Below are 15160 nucleotides of genomic sequence, written 5' to 3'. Positions count from 1 at the left end.
AGTAGATACTTAGGTTGCATCGCATTACATCCTCGAATGATGCCCAGACTCCAGAGATTCAAAGCTAAGCTATCCACCCACCGCGCCGGCTCGATGAATCATCAACAATTCATACACTTTCATTGAACCATTCAAAGCCTATATTGACCCAGAGAAAATAGACATATACATAATTTCAACCCAGCCATCCTCACATCTCCATAACCAAATGCACACATAAGAAAACCAATCCCGAAGTTTCCCCGCCCCAGAATCTATCCTATCCTGTTATACTTTTATCACGTGTAGCTACTAAATTAGCTTAGCTTAGATTAGCTAATCCTGGGCCAGTATCTTGGCCCTTGGCACCATTCTAATTCTACTTCTTTTATTCCACACCTAAACCTCACATATCCTATCTTAATCTTATCACCCCTCGGCAATCTCATCTCATCCCACCCCATCCCATCTCAAAAAAACATCCCTGACCAGCACACACCAACCCACCCCATCCATCATCTCATCATCATCGTACGATAACCCTCCCAAACCCTCCCACCACCTCACCTCAATCCCAAACCCTCATGCCATTTCTCATGCACCCACCGCATTTGGGAATCGCATTTTCCCATTTCCCATCCTGTACTCCCTGGTCTGGAAGAAGTCCATACCGCAACTACTAGGTACCTACCTGGTAGTAGGTAGTTTTTTTTTCAAATTGTGGAGGCGACTTATATGTAACCTAACCTTATAATGCATCGTAGAAAGAAAATGAAAAAAAGCTTGGATTTCTAACTTAAAGGCTGGCTGGTATTATTTTCGTATTCGGATTGTTTGGGATAACCTGGAATCTTGTATTATCATTACCTATGATATGAGACCTATGTTGTACTATTCTGAATCAAATTTTCAACGACACTGATCTTAATCCATGATACTATCTTCATTTACCTATCATTTTAATCAACTTGACACTACTGTTTCCGACATTAAATGATGAATTATTGATATCAAAATTACTTCCTAGAGATATGCACACATCCATGTGGCTCGCTTCAAATCCAGGGGCTTGGGCCCGGACCAATATCATCATCGTGCATATACATACTTCCCTATCGCCAAACACCTTGAACACCACAAACTTCCTACATACTCGCTACCATATGCTGACACCTGGTCTACCGTTTGTTTGCGCCTTCTGAAATTGATACACCAGTCCCAAAACACCATCTCCCGCTGTCCCATCGCCATCTTCCTCATCATCCTTTCCCTCATTATCATCATTTGCGGGAGACACTTCCCAAGTTGATTCGCCCAGATTTGCGACTGTATCATCGACTGCATAAGATCTTCCAGGTTGAAGAACTGGTCGGCCAAGTTCATCTTCATCTTCCATCGGCTCTTCTCTTATATTATTTTCTCTACGCGCTGGGTATCTGGATCGAGAAGTCCGTCTTACGCTACGAGCATCGACTTCAGACGCTGAAGGCTGGTGACGTGGATCCAAAAGAATAGAAGCCATAGGAGATCCCATAGCAGTGGTATTGGATGGGAATCGAGTTGTTCGGGGTGCTCTATTCATCGGTCTCACTTCACTCTGTCCCATCCTTGAGCTCTGCATATCTGCACCCAATGGAGACATCAAACCTGGAAAGGCAGGAGGAGGGTGAAACTGCTGTCGCATGCCAGGAGGATTATGCCCTGGTACGCCTGTCTTTGGATTGAGCATATAGTTGTCGAGAAAATTATAGTACGAGGCGGCCATTTTTCCGTGCTTGGTAGAATAATAATCTTCTCGCACGTCCGTCTTGACTATACCTCGCGATGGAGCACTACCCACTCCTTTCTTGAAGTCGAAAACAGCAAAAGAGCAAACGTATCCAACGCCATCGACATGAACCGTGAATTCTCTAAAGAAATCAATGATCTGTTCGGAGCACTTTGGCAAGCTGAACCATAACAGAAATGGGGTAATTATAATACTCAAGAATTCCTCAAGAAAAATTACAAACTTGAGCTGATAGAGAGTGGAGAACTCTTGCTTAACCTCGTCGCTGTGGAGTCGATCTTGCCAGTGACTTGGCATGTAATGAGTATATTCGATCACACTTCGGAGTGCGTACTCGGGATCAAATACCTCATTTTCTTTTGGTATCATACCATTTGTGATAGCCCAAATCGATCCAAACACTCCTATATAGAACAGAACCGGCCTCTCCGGGGTGATATCAAATCCGGCTAAGACCTCAGAGTCCCAAATTGTGGCAAGTATCAGAACGGACACAATGGCTCCGGCAACGAATGTTATAAATCTAGCCATATGAGCGGTTTTGATGTTTGGAAATTGATTAAGATAGCGCGACGCAAACGGATTGGACATATTCAGCCGTCTATTGAATAGGTGATGAAGTTCATTAAACTCCCTGAATTTCCACTCCGCCAAAGGCGTGTAACCACGCGCTCCAAGTGCTGCAGGGTTTTTATGATATTGCTAAAAGTCGAATTAGCAAAATGTCATGCGTCAAGGAATAGGATAGCCTTACATTGAAGTATTTGAAGAAATACACAATCAACACATATATGATGATGACAGGACCACAGAAAATATTCATAAAACCGGCAAAGAGGAACCTATTTCGTAACCCATTGCTCAACTCTCGTCGATGAGAATCCTTCAGAATCAATTGCCTGACCTGGCCATAGTCATTGAAAACAAAATCTAATATGCACCACTCCAGGTTCCACTGTAAAGTTTTCGAGAATAACTGTCGACCTTGCAAAAAAGGAAGTGGTAAAGTCAGATCCAGAATTTCCTTGTTAACCAGGGCAATGAGGTAATTTTCTTTCCTCATTAAACGATTTGCTATATCATGAGCATCAAGTCGCTGTTTTGACTGAGTACCCATGACAAACTTCCGATTATTCGGCGAAATCCTTTCCACGGTCATAGGATTTGCGTCTCGAAGCGCCATTACCCTGCCTATAACATCTTGAAAAGATACGGTCTGCATATTACTATCTTGAATCTCAAGGAGATAAGTAAAGAAGTCCCGCATTCTCATAAGCCTCGGGAGATCCGTCAAGAGCTGATATATCTTATAGAGAACAAATAGACAAACTAGCCAAATTGCTACATTTGAAATTCCGGATATCTTCTTTGTGCATTGTGGAACCAACGCATGACTTAAGCTACGAGCATTGCCACGATAGATCTTCTTATAGTCGACACATTGCGTAAGGAAAGTCGTAAATATTGTTACAAAAGTAAGGGTACTAACAAAAAATAAATCAGCCCGGTTTACTTCACTTCGAAAGGATGTACTCACAGGATATCGATGGCTTTGGCTAGAACTATACACCAAATACCAGCCCCTTCAAAATAATCGTATAAATCTCTGATGAAATTGTCCAGATTTGTCACATTAACCCATCGATACATAGCTTTATCTTTTGGGCTGCCTGACAAATAGACTCCTGTATTTCGAGGGATAGCTTGTGTTGTATGCGACACAGGAGTCGTCCTGGCTGCATCATCTTGGTGTAGTTTCTGCTGGTCCTGCATCATCTCCCAATGAGCTCTCTCCCTCTCATCTTTTATCTGCTGTGCTGATGGTCTCGGTATTGCGTGTGCTTTCTTTGGAAGCGCAGGTTGCCTTGCTCGAATGGCTGGACCCTCCCGGCCAGGATGACGATTATCTCCCTCTATCAACAACGAAGCAGGCACATCATCGTCAGGATCTTCTGCAAGTAACCTAGGCGATTCTGCGAAATGATTTGCTCTTGCTTTACCTTTTCCTTTGCGGTCATATTCTGGCTTGTGTGTTGGCTGTTGTTGATCAGGTAGGTATTTTGTACTTTCTGTAACGGATTCACCGCTGATCACATCTGCCAGATTTCCCAACTCGTCATCATGAAATCTTAAGTTCTCTTCGTCGAGTGCCATTGCCGCTCGTTCCTCTACATCTATTTCCGATTCGGAAACCTCGTCGTGAGCACGTAATGAATCATATATCGATCTTGCTTGGGAATTCGAAGGCAGCAGCCGTGAAATAAGGTTGGAGGTCATCATCGTGAGAAGTATTCATCGAAGAGTATGTATAGGATTGTGCTGCAAATTCAAATAGACCTGTATGATATCTAGTCAAGATTGCAAGGTGCTATCGGTCTTGTAGATTTATGCTGAATCCTGCCAAGGGAATAAAGCAACCTTGAGAGTGATTGCGAGTTACGTAGGGTATTAAATACGACACATTACTGGAAGAACCCAGCCATATGGTCGACAGATCTTCAAGTCAGCTGAATAATGTTAACGGTTTCAAGTCGATGGTTGAAATATAGAGCACGAGATAGTAGGTGAATGATGAATGACGCCCACGCTCAATGCGATACGGACAACTCGATTATCTGCCACTCTGACCGCTTTCTTATCAACCTTAAATGGTTTAGCTTAATTATAACCCATGAGAGATTGTAGAACTGGTGTTCGAGACAAACAAAACGGTGAATATTCAAATATAGTTTCACGGTTGAAGAACGGTGATTGAATTCGAATCTTGGAAATCATGACGGCTGATTACTTTACTCGAAAACAGTCATATTCGGGGTTTGGTGATGGAACTGATTCTCCTGGAACACCTCTAACATCAAGAACCAATCCATTGTCTTCAAAAGTCACGAGTGTCCTTTCAGCATCTTATGCCGATTCAGATATTAGAGATGCTCTGTCCTTGTTAGACAAACGAGGTATACAGAACACTGCCGAAACTAGACGACAGCTGAGATTAGATGTTCAAAAGGAGGTCATCGAAAGTAATGGCGATATAATTCGTGAATTCGGTCATGTAGCTGAGGTATGAGGTATCTCTCCTCTATTGTTGAAAACTCCATCTCATCTTGAATTTTAGCAAATTAAACGCATTGGTCTTACCATTGCTACTCTCAATCAAGGATGTGAGGAAATGAAACGACACATTTCAGCCGCTCATCAAGAAACAGCTCCCGTCATACAGGAAGCTTCCGAGCTCATGAAGCAGAAGGAACAAATGCAAGCAAAGCAAGAATTATTGAATGCTTTCAATGCACATTTTATTATGTCAGAAGATGATATTGCATTACTTACTTCGACGGCGGAGCCTGTAAATGATAAATTCTTCTCTGTTCTGAACAGAACAAAGAAGATCCAAAATGATTGTGAGATTTTACTTGGAACAGAGAACCAATGGTTAGGATTGGAGATCATGGAACAAACTACAAAGAATCTTAATGGTGCTTTTCAGAAACTTTATCGATGGATTCAAAGAGAGTTTAAGACTCTCAATCTGGAGAATCCACAAATCAGTTCTTCGATTCGTCGCGCTCTTCGCGTATTAGCAGAACGACCGTCGTTATTCCAAAGTTGCCTCGACTTCTTTGCCGAAGCACGGGAAAATATACTTTCTGATGGATTTTATACTGCCTTGACTGGGACCACCGTTGGCGGCGAAGAAGACCCTTCAATAAAGCCAATCGAACTAGTGGCCCATGATCCGCTGCGTTACGTTGGTGATATGCTAGCTTGGACCCACTCGGCAACGGTAGGCGAACGAGAAGCACTTGAAGTTCTATTTATCTCAGATGGTGATGAGATTGCAAAAGGAATACAAGCTGGTTTGGATAGCGAGCCTTGGAACCGCATATCCGAAAGTGAGAACGAGATCGGTCATTTTGATGGTCTAAAAGCTCTCAATGAATTAGTCGATCGGGATGTCACTGGTGTTGCACGAGTCCTTCGTCAAAGGATTGGACAGGTAATACAGAGTCACGAGGAGGTCATTATGGCATATAAGATAGCCAATTTGTTGAATTTCTACCGCGGGACATTCAAAAGATTATTGGGGGATGATTCCGTTCTCCTAGAATCTCTTGCAACACTCGAAGAATCTGCATTACGCCAGTTCCGAGCTTTGATGCGCGATCATATTACCAGTCTACAATCCGAAGTTCAAGTCGCTCCCCCTAACCTCAGTCCGCCTGATTTCCTCCACGAAGGTCTAAAACAGCTAACTGCAATCATGAAAACATACGAAACATCTTTCACGTCTCCCGAGACTCGAGAAGCGGATTTCGAGCCTATTCTCGCTGAAGCTCTCGACCCCTTCATGCAAGGCGGCGAAAATATTGCAAAAGATCTCCCAGCTCCAAGGAGCACAATCTTCACAATCAATTGTCTCCTATCCGCCCGAGCAACTTTGGCTCCCTTCGACTTCACTATCTCCCGCGTTTCAGAAATCAAAGATACGATCGAAGAACACGCTGCCACTCTCATAGATCACCAATACACATTTTTCCTGGAAAAATCTGCTCTTCAGCCTCTGCTACAAGCCATATCTTCAATAACGGATATTCGAGACCACCCAGTATTTCAACCTGCATCTTTAATACAAGCCTCCCAAACCTTGGATGATTTCCTCCCTTCAGCGTTGATGGATGCAATGGAAAATCTCAAGGATCTACAGAACAGCATCTTGGTGCGTCAAATTACCGAAGAGGCGGCTGAAAGATTCTGCGATGATTTTGAGAAGGTCGAAGAGCGTCTGATAAAAGCTGATGAAGAATTGGAAGAGAGTTTAGATGAAGAGGACGGAGAAAGAGAACCTTTGAGAATGTTGTATCCGAGAACTGGAGGGGAAATCAGGGTTTTGTTGTCGTAAGGTTTGGTTTGGAGTTATTCATTAATTGGAGATTTTGTAGAAAATCAAATAGACATTCATATTTCGCCCACTGTACACTTTGCTCTTGGATGTACTTCCCGTGTAACACCTTATGTTCCGGTTTATATGATATTCTAAGTGGAGTCATCACCGGCAAACGTTCATTGCTTTGCGCGTTTCTACTGATTTATGTTATTCTCCATTATTATCTTCCATTATTATCTTCCATTACATTTCTGTCCCATAAAAAGCGTCATTATTCCTAAATAACAAAATCCCACAAAGCACGACAGAAGCAGCGGCTTTTCAATTCAGTCCCATCCATCTGATTGTGTGCATTAATTATATAAATCCATCCCTCAGCAAACACGTTTATAGAAGCCGCCATTCAAAATTCTCTTGCACCATAACTCCTTTTTCGTTTCGTCCCTTCGCAAGATTCAAAAGATGCCTTCGCTGCTTTCCTGTGGGAGGTAGAGAGTGGCGGTTGCGGGTAGTAATACGAGTAGAACCCGAAGTAGCTGCAGAGTGGACGATTTATCAAGCTGAGAACTGGTGTTGATCCAAAGTGTAATTCCATACAACAATAAAATTTGAGACAATGAAAACCGAAGAAAAATAATAGCGAGATTGTAAAGAAGATTTTTCGATTTGCTCTTGGTGCCCAAACGCTAGGGATACTGGTATATCTCAGTTTCGAGGTAAATGGCTCGGAAGTTTTGGTCGTACCAAGTGGCTTCATTGTCGCAATGAAAGGAATAGGTTGGAGACTCTTATTGACGTTGATAGAGAAAGACTATTGCAGTTTAACATTCTTGGATAGACAACAGTGTGCAGATTCACAATCGCTACAGATTTGATACACCAATTCCCGCTGTTTTTGAGCCCTTATTTCACCGGCCATTGCAAGTCCTTCGCAAAACGTGTTCTCGCGAATCATCCTTTGTATAGGAGCAATGATAATTCGTCTTCTTTCTTCCGCCAACGCAAACGAATCGCTGTTGTCTCTTAATATCCCCTCAATCCACCATTCCAACTCTGTGCGCTTATTTTCGGTGGTCCTTTCGTATTCAATCCTTCCGCAGTAGCAACGAATGTGTTTGCCGGTCCAGCCCAGTGTTGCCACATTCCAGGAAGTCCATATACCATATTGAAAATTGAAGCGACCAAGCAGAACTAGAATGCAGACGAAATATATAACATGGTGTATCTTTCCAAGCGTCAAGTACCCGAGGAAATGGTCCCAGCTTCTAATTTCAGGACGCAAAACACGAACGATCAGGAAAGATGTCACCATCCACACCAGGAACAAATAGAGGTGTTCGCGAAGAGATGATAAACTTGGGATTCCTTGTCGCGAACCAGACAGAAAAATTGCGAAGCGTTCTTTTTGGAGTTGGATTTCCCTCTTTCTTTGTTCCGCCGTCCATGATTTCCTAGGAAATCCGAAAGGGAAGTTTGGACTTCTACTTTCATCATAGGATTCGAGAAGCAATAGAACCTGAGAAAGCTTTTCGGGTGGAGAGAAGTTTTTGGATAGGATAGTATCTTGACAACGAATTATTCCCTTCCTATCATTTTCACCACTGCAGCTATTGCCGATGGCGACAGGGATCCAGGTAAGCATCACGATAAACATCCAGTAAACATCCCAGTCACTGACAAAAAGGCTGTGTCTTTGGAGGAACCAGCATGCGAATGTGGTAAGACAGAAAACCGGCAAGAATCGGTAGACTATAAATGCAAGAGCGTTTGGGACACGAGGAAACTTATCCTCAGGTTCGATTGCAGGGAGCTTCATGTGTGCGATCGTGATGCGAACTTAAAAGAAGAGCAGGATTTGTTTCCAAGAAAAAGAAAGAAAAAGAAAAGGTATGTCGAATGCTTTCCTCGGTGTGTGGGGGAGTTGTCCTTTATACTTGATCGTCAATTTACCCGAGGAGCTAGGTTTAGTGCCACGTCTAGTCTCTCCACAACCCTAATCGTGCTCCGGTAGGCCTCCGATAATTCACATCCATTGTATCTGTACCATTTCCTACACAAAATCATGCTCCTCGTTCCTCCTCCTACTTGTGCTCTGATTTGAATGTTCTGAGATCAAGTCTGATGCAGTTCTGCTGGACTGTGAATCAGATCCGAAAGTTTGGAATGTTTTCAAAGTTTCAGATCTTCCGAATGTTGAATGGGATTCACGACATTGAGCAGTTTCGATTCAAGAATGACACGAGGTTCTTCCTTGACTTCCAGTGAAGACAGTGCACAAACAAATGTTCTCCTTTCTCAGCGATTCGACGATGATGGTGATGATGATTGCGATACGATGATACGATATTCGGTATATTGTAGTTGATTTGTTGGTTTGTTGGTTTGTTGAGTTTTGTTAGCTTCTTCGAGGTCGGTTTGGATTTGAATTTGAATTTGAATTGATCCGTTCTCGAATACTGACGCCCAAGGCCACGCGAAGGCCAAACTCTTCTTGGGCTACTCGTGCCCGGTCGGTCCACCCCAAACACCCACAGCAGTTCGGAAGAAACCCTACTAATACTGTGGGACTGGTTAGAAACCTTCCAGACGACGAGCGAATTAAGAATATTTTATCGTCGTTCTTCGGTTTCATCCTCTTCACCCCCTTCCCATCTCTTCACCAATCATGGTGATCCGGTTGATGGTTTTCTCGAACGCCTCTTCCCCTTATCTCCCCGAATTCGAATGCTCGTTATGCGAGGCCACGCCTCCAATCGGCACAAATCATACAATAGTAAAATGATGGGCAAACCAATACTCAGGCAGCCCAGCGAAAAGGCGAAGGTATTTCCACTCGTCCATCCACTTTTTTTGACGGCGCATGCCGTACTGGCTATCGCCAAACTATCGTTGAGCAATCCCATCACGAGAGTCCCGTAGGACCAAGTTTTACTCTCAAAACTCCAACATTCAGAAACCCAAAAAACTGCTTGAAGAAAGGTCCCATTGACCAGAAATGCCAAATCGGCGGACATTAATCCGTCCACCGTAGGCGTCGAGTGGTGGACAAAGAGGACTACATTCAGTCCAACCAGACAAACCGCTATGCTGAATTGCACAGCAGCCAACCAATCTTCTTCACAGTAATGCCCATAAAAAAAAGTGACGCCCAGGGCGACGCCGACGGCGATGATGATATCAATCGCCACATGCATTGTTGTTGTTGTTGCTGTTGTTACTATTGTTGTTGTTGGTGGTGGTGGTGGTGCTGGTGCTGGTGCTGGTGTTCCTGGTGGTTCTGGTGATTCTCGAGTGAAGTCGAAGCAGCATATTATCCAGATATTATCCAGCAACAGTCTAATTTCTTTCCTTCATTGCTCCTCCTGTATCCAGATAACTGTACGCATTTGTGTGTAGCAATCACGGTCATTGTTCCTTCCCCTTTTGCATTGATGCTTAGCGAGAACCACTCAATTTTGAATTTCGCATCGATTCTGTACATTAACTTGGACCGGGACATTGAAATGATTTGATACATTCAAATAATTCAAATTACCCAAACGCTTTTATTCATTCAAGACGTTTCATAAATCCAAATTACTTTATGGGTTTAATATTCATATCACTTGAATCTTTCATATTATTTCATAAACTCAAAATATCTCATACATTCAAAACATCTCATATCTTTGAATACTTCCATTTATCAAAATTCTTTTATTTACTAAAACAAGTTCGCGAATTTGAACGATTTTATACACTCAAATCCTCTAGTATATTCAAATTATTCTTTCTATACAACCAAAATATTTCAGATATTCAAACAATCCTCTTGATTCAAATTGTTTCGTACATTCAAACTATCTAATATATTCAACTCATGTAACAACTTCATTTATCCAAACAACTTCATAAATCTAATCTTTTTCAAATAATCAGAACCCTATATATCAAAATCATTCCATCCCCTTAAATTATTTCATATATTCAAATCAATTCATACATTCAAATCTTCAAAAACAGTTATACCATCTTAAATACTCACTACCTTCACTATAATTAAAACATCATATACATCTAATCTATTTAGAAAAACAACTTCATTATAAAGAAAGAAGCGAATACTCATATCCTTCCTATTACAAAAAATGTTTCAAATTATATCATACGACCAGAGAAACTTATCATCACATGTAGTAATATACTACACTGACAGAACACACTAACGCATTCTTTCAGAGCCCATCTCATCAAATCAGGAAACACAAACCATTCTTTTCATCTCTTCTCTTTCTTCTCTTTACTTCGCCCTTCCCCTTTACTCGCTAGGAAAGAGCAAACATCCCCATCCCCCAGTATCAAGTGAGTATTGTCTGAGACTAACACGAGATCATCTGACCTAGTATCTAGCCATATACCACATACACCCTTCACAAACACCTTGTCGTATCTAATAATAGCGTACCCGCAAGCTCTGCGATGTAATAAGAGATGGAGGATATAGAGATGAGTTGATTGATAAATAATATCTCTCTCCAACTTCACTCTCAACCAATACCAGTACCAATACCAAACTAACCCAAACCAAACCTCAAAACCCCTCATCCCAAACTCCCATTTGCAACTTCAACTCCCCAACCAAAACTCCCTCACCTCAATATCATCTCTTCAAACCCTTTTCATCCTGAAATCTACACACTCTTCTCTCACCACCCCCTCCTTCCACCTCCTTCCACCTCCTACTCCTCCCTACCCCCGAACTTCCAAAAGATTCCCAGAATCAAATATCTTCGCTTACAGTCCCAATTCCAATTGCGATTAAACTTCACTCACCCATTATATCGTGTTATCATTTCCTATCACCTTCCACTACCACCTTTTAATATAACTAACTCACTAACTCACTAACTCACTAACTCACTCCCTCACTCCCTCTCCATCTCTCTCTTTCTCTTTCATTCTGTTGGTTCGAGAAGGATACGGAAGACGTAGCACCCACGTATTGTAGGTCCTGTATGTCTAATTGTATTCTATCTAAAGAGCTAGCTATGTAGGAAAGTAGTAGGCCTTATATAGGCACTACTGAAAGAGCTAGTCTCTTTCGCATTCGCTTAATCCCTTTGATACAGTAGCCATTGTATTGAAGTCATTCCTTTGAAGTGAATACCCTTGTTCACACACATTCCTCCATAATTCACTCTCCATTTCTCCTTTCTCCTTACCCAAATAAACATCCCCATCTCCCCATCTCTCTCCGTCTCTCCATCTCTCCATCTCTCACCATCCCATCTCCTAATCCAAAAATTTCAACCCCAACAGACTCTAAAAATCATACCGCAGTTCAAAATTCGAAAGGTAGAACGAAAATCAAGACACCTAAAGAAGGAGAATAAGACAACATAAGACAAGACAAGACAACACACCACAACACAATCCAAGATCAATATATCCGACGAACAAAATACCCAGCTAACAGCAAAGCGAACATGAGCACAGCACGAGAACAGAAGTGATGAACATATTATTGGTTTACTTGTGGTTTGGAAAGTTCCTGATTGATTTCAAGATAGTGCTTTTGGTGAGTTAGACTGTAGATGTTTGATGCGGAGTGTAGATGCAGACAAGATTTTTAGGCGATTATGAGGTTTCTGTTATTTAGTCTATCCATGCTATATACATGTCACATTCGAAGTGTATATCGTAATATTCGGGTTCATCTATATATCAAGTTCACCCTCACATCCACTCATTACATATGTACGAATAGACGTCAATCTCTTTCCCCAAGCTTAAAAACAAAGTCAAATATTAGTACATTCATTCAACCAATCTATATCCCTATATAAGTATTCTAGTCTTTCCACATTTCATCTCTTTATTCATCCATCTATCTTCCAACCTCATCACTCCACTGCCCTTTAATTCTTTCCCCCATCAACATTTCCCTTACATTCATCCTCGCACTCCAAACCACATTTTCCGTAACCCCCTTTTCTCTCACATCCTCCTTCGTACTTCCCACCTTTTGAATATCCGAATCTCCACCCACCCAACCTCTGGCTTTGTGATGTTGAAAGAGCCCCGGCGTAACACTTACACATCTCATTCCCAATCTCTTCGGATCCCGTCCCCATCTACACAGTCCTGCTAATGCATTGTCAAACGGTCCTGCTAATTTATCAACACTTAAGTCCCATAGCACTTTTCTCGCGCCTTGTTGACTCAGCGCATATGCGAAGGTACAGATAGGACCTCCACTGATGTGAACCCATCGTGTGTAGGGGTTTTGTGTGGCATTTTGGAATCCTTTGAAATGCATCGGCGGTGGGACAGTAGGATCGGAGGTTATGATGTATTTGCGGGAGAGATGTGCGATTTCAGGAGAGGAGGGAGAAAGCGACTTGTATTCATCGAGAGTTTCGGGGAATACTTCGCCGCAATGACCAAGCCAAAGTAAATCCCAGTCATCGCCATAGGGAGAAACAAGATTTGAGGGTGTATTAGAGGAATATTGAATAAATTTGGAACCGGCCGCGAAGGTAAGGAGTTGAGATTTTAAACGGGTGTCCCAATCCATGTCATCTTCAAAGATAAGTGCGCTTGTGAGATTTTGTTCGACAATCCTAAATGGACAGAACGCGCGTTAGCTTGCATGCCGATTGAAAAGAAGTAAATATCAATGAAATGAAGACATACCTCCGAACAGCATTCATGTGCCCCCTCCAACTTCCTAAATTTGATTCCCATAACTTCACTCTATCAGCACCATATGGTACAGCTTTATCAGAGACTGCTTCCCCCTTCACTCCATCTACCCATTCGATGTTGAATCCTGTCAAACTACTAATCAACGTGAGAGCATCTCTCTTATCACTTCGTTCCGGTAAGCTCACTGCAAAGATCTTTTGAAAACCAAGTGTGCTGTTTGAAATATCGGAGGATCCATGGACTGTTCCAACTGGTCTATATTTTTGGAGAAGGTCGGACGAATAGTGTGTTAAGTAGGAAGGCGTGGATGTATTGAGGAAGACGATGAAGAGGAGAATACCGATGCAGAGAACAGTGAAGGGAAAAGCGCGAATGTGTATCATAGTGGTAGCCGAAAAAGATCGATTCGGCGAAAAGTAATCAAATGGATTCAAGTGACGATTTGCTGAAGGAGAGAATGCGACGCGCCGGTGAGTCGTAACAACTGAAGGAGGACTTATTCCATGCCCGAGAACAGAATTTGAACAACCCAGTGAAGTGTGAGTTGAAACTTATGATTGAAGCGGAATGAGAAAAAAGTGAGGTGGTGCAATCTCAAGTACTGAATAAACTTCAAACGAGAAGATGCACCTTCCCGTCGTGGTAATCCAAGGTTGAAAGTGGATTTTTAAGACCTTCGAATCACGCATCTTCTGGGAAAAAGAAAGTTCAATAAAGAGGAAAAAGATAAAGCATATTCTCCTTTCGAGACATTGATCTTGTCTACTAAACTTCGTATCATATCTGTTGTGATTCAAAGAAGCGTCTTCCATTTTCTAGGTCCTCAACTTTTGGGGATCGTAGACCTTCGGACTTATCTTGATATCTCAGGATCTCGTCGCAAGTATGCGGGAAGATACATGCTGTACTTTGGTCAATGTAGCACACAGTACCCACATCCATACATTTTAAGTCATGAAGCAATGCGATGTTACATCCTGCACTTGTTTCGTATCGAGTACTTGGTCAATACTTTTGACCTGAGAACTGTGAGTTAAATTATATTGGTTTAACTACCCTACTTGACTTGTCCTACCTCATCTGCGTTACAGAGCATTATCTACAATGTAAGATCACGGCTTGCTTCGAACTTCGCCAGAAATCTGTCTATATTTATCAGCACACATTTTTTTCATGGTATCGAACCTGTCAAAATCCAATTTCAAACCAACCGGATAGCGGCACTGTCAATTTTAATGTTGACCGTTAGCCTTGTTCTGTACCAAAGTCTTTCAAATCATAGTAGATTGGAAAGGGCTTGGTAGAGCAGACAGGTGAAGGTCGTGAGCAATCTTCCTACTATCATCAAGGTATCGGAGGGAGGTACATCACAGTTCTAGTCTCTTCCTCCCTTCCGAGAATCCTATCATCTATCTACTAGGATACAAACATTGCGAACTCTGACACACCATTGGATGGCTACACATAATGCATTGCCATAACAGCGGGTATATGGTAGTGACAGACCTGCTATCCATCTCGAAAGATACTTCACAGCATACATAGCGTGTACACCAGGCCGCAGCCCCCCCTCCCCCCCTAAAATTTCACCACCAACAAAGGGGTGAACGACTCGACAACCTCTTCACGCGCCAACGTGGTGCTTCATTATGGGTCAATCGATTAAATAGAGATGTAGGAGAAGCTTGGCCGAGGAGACTCAAAAGGATATCTACGAGGGAGGTTGGTACCATGGTCAAAGAGGGTGACATCATCGGGAGGACATAGCTTGTAACGATCTCCAAATTGTATACTCGTACCTGACAAGTATTGTTGGAGGT

General features: G+C 42.3%; 5 protein-coding genes across 5 annotated transcripts; 1 reads left to right on the top strand and 4 right to left on the bottom strand.

The window, feature by feature from the left end:
- Window positions 1–1135: 1135 nt before the first annotated feature.
- Window positions 1136–4048, bottom strand: EAE97_008425 (uncharacterized protein; the record flags this gene model as incomplete). The annotated part of the gene is made up of 3 exons (XM_038878940.1): window positions 1136–2470; window positions 2523–3252; window positions 3306–4048. 3 exons carry the CDS (start codon window positions 4046–4048, stop codon window positions 1136–1138), a joined length of 2808 nt encoding a protein of 935 aa, XP_038730022.1.
- A 493-nt stretch (window positions 4049–4541) lies between these two features.
- On the top strand, window positions 4542–6668 carry EAE97_008424 (uncharacterized protein; the record flags this gene model as incomplete). Its single annotated transcript, XM_038878939.1, has 2 exons — window positions 4542–4829; window positions 4884–6668. The coding sequence occupies 2 exons, from the start codon at window positions 4542–4544 to the stop codon at window positions 6666–6668; spliced, it is 2073 nt and encodes a 690-aa protein (XP_038730021.1).
- Window positions 6669–7464: 796 nt separating this feature from the next.
- EAE97_008423 (uncharacterized protein) lies at window positions 7465–8469 on the bottom strand (the record flags this gene model as incomplete). The annotated part of the gene is made up of 1 exon (XM_038878938.1): window positions 7465–8469. One exon carries the CDS (start codon window positions 8467–8469, stop codon window positions 7465–7467), a length of 1005 nt encoding a protein of 334 aa, XP_038730020.1.
- An 847-nt stretch (window positions 8470–9316) lies between these two features.
- EAE97_008422 (uncharacterized protein) lies at window positions 9317–9847 on the bottom strand (the record flags this gene model as incomplete). Its single annotated transcript, XM_038878937.1, has 1 exon — window positions 9317–9847. One exon carries the CDS (start codon window positions 9845–9847, stop codon window positions 9317–9319), a length of 531 nt encoding a protein of 176 aa, XP_038730019.1.
- Window positions 9848–12519: 2672 nt separating this feature from the next.
- On the bottom strand, window positions 12520–13723 carry EAE97_008421 (uncharacterized protein; the record flags this gene model as incomplete). The annotated part of the gene is made up of 2 exons (XM_038878936.1): window positions 12520–13255; window positions 13329–13723. 2 exons carry the CDS (start codon window positions 13721–13723, stop codon window positions 12520–12522), a joined length of 1131 nt encoding a protein of 376 aa, XP_038730018.1.
- Between the last annotated feature and the right edge of the window lie 1437 nt (window positions 13724–15160).

The sequence above is a fragment of the Botrytis byssoidea genome (genome assembly GCF_014898295.1).
Source record: "Botrytis byssoidea strain MUCL 94 chromosome Unknown BBYS_018, whole genome shotgun sequence".
Lineage (NCBI taxonomy): Eukaryota > Fungi > Ascomycota > Leotiomycetes > Helotiales > Sclerotiniaceae > Botrytis > Botrytis byssoidea.
The sequence above is the reverse complement of the archived record's forward strand: the minus strand, read 5'-3'. Positions and strand labels throughout refer to the sequence as shown.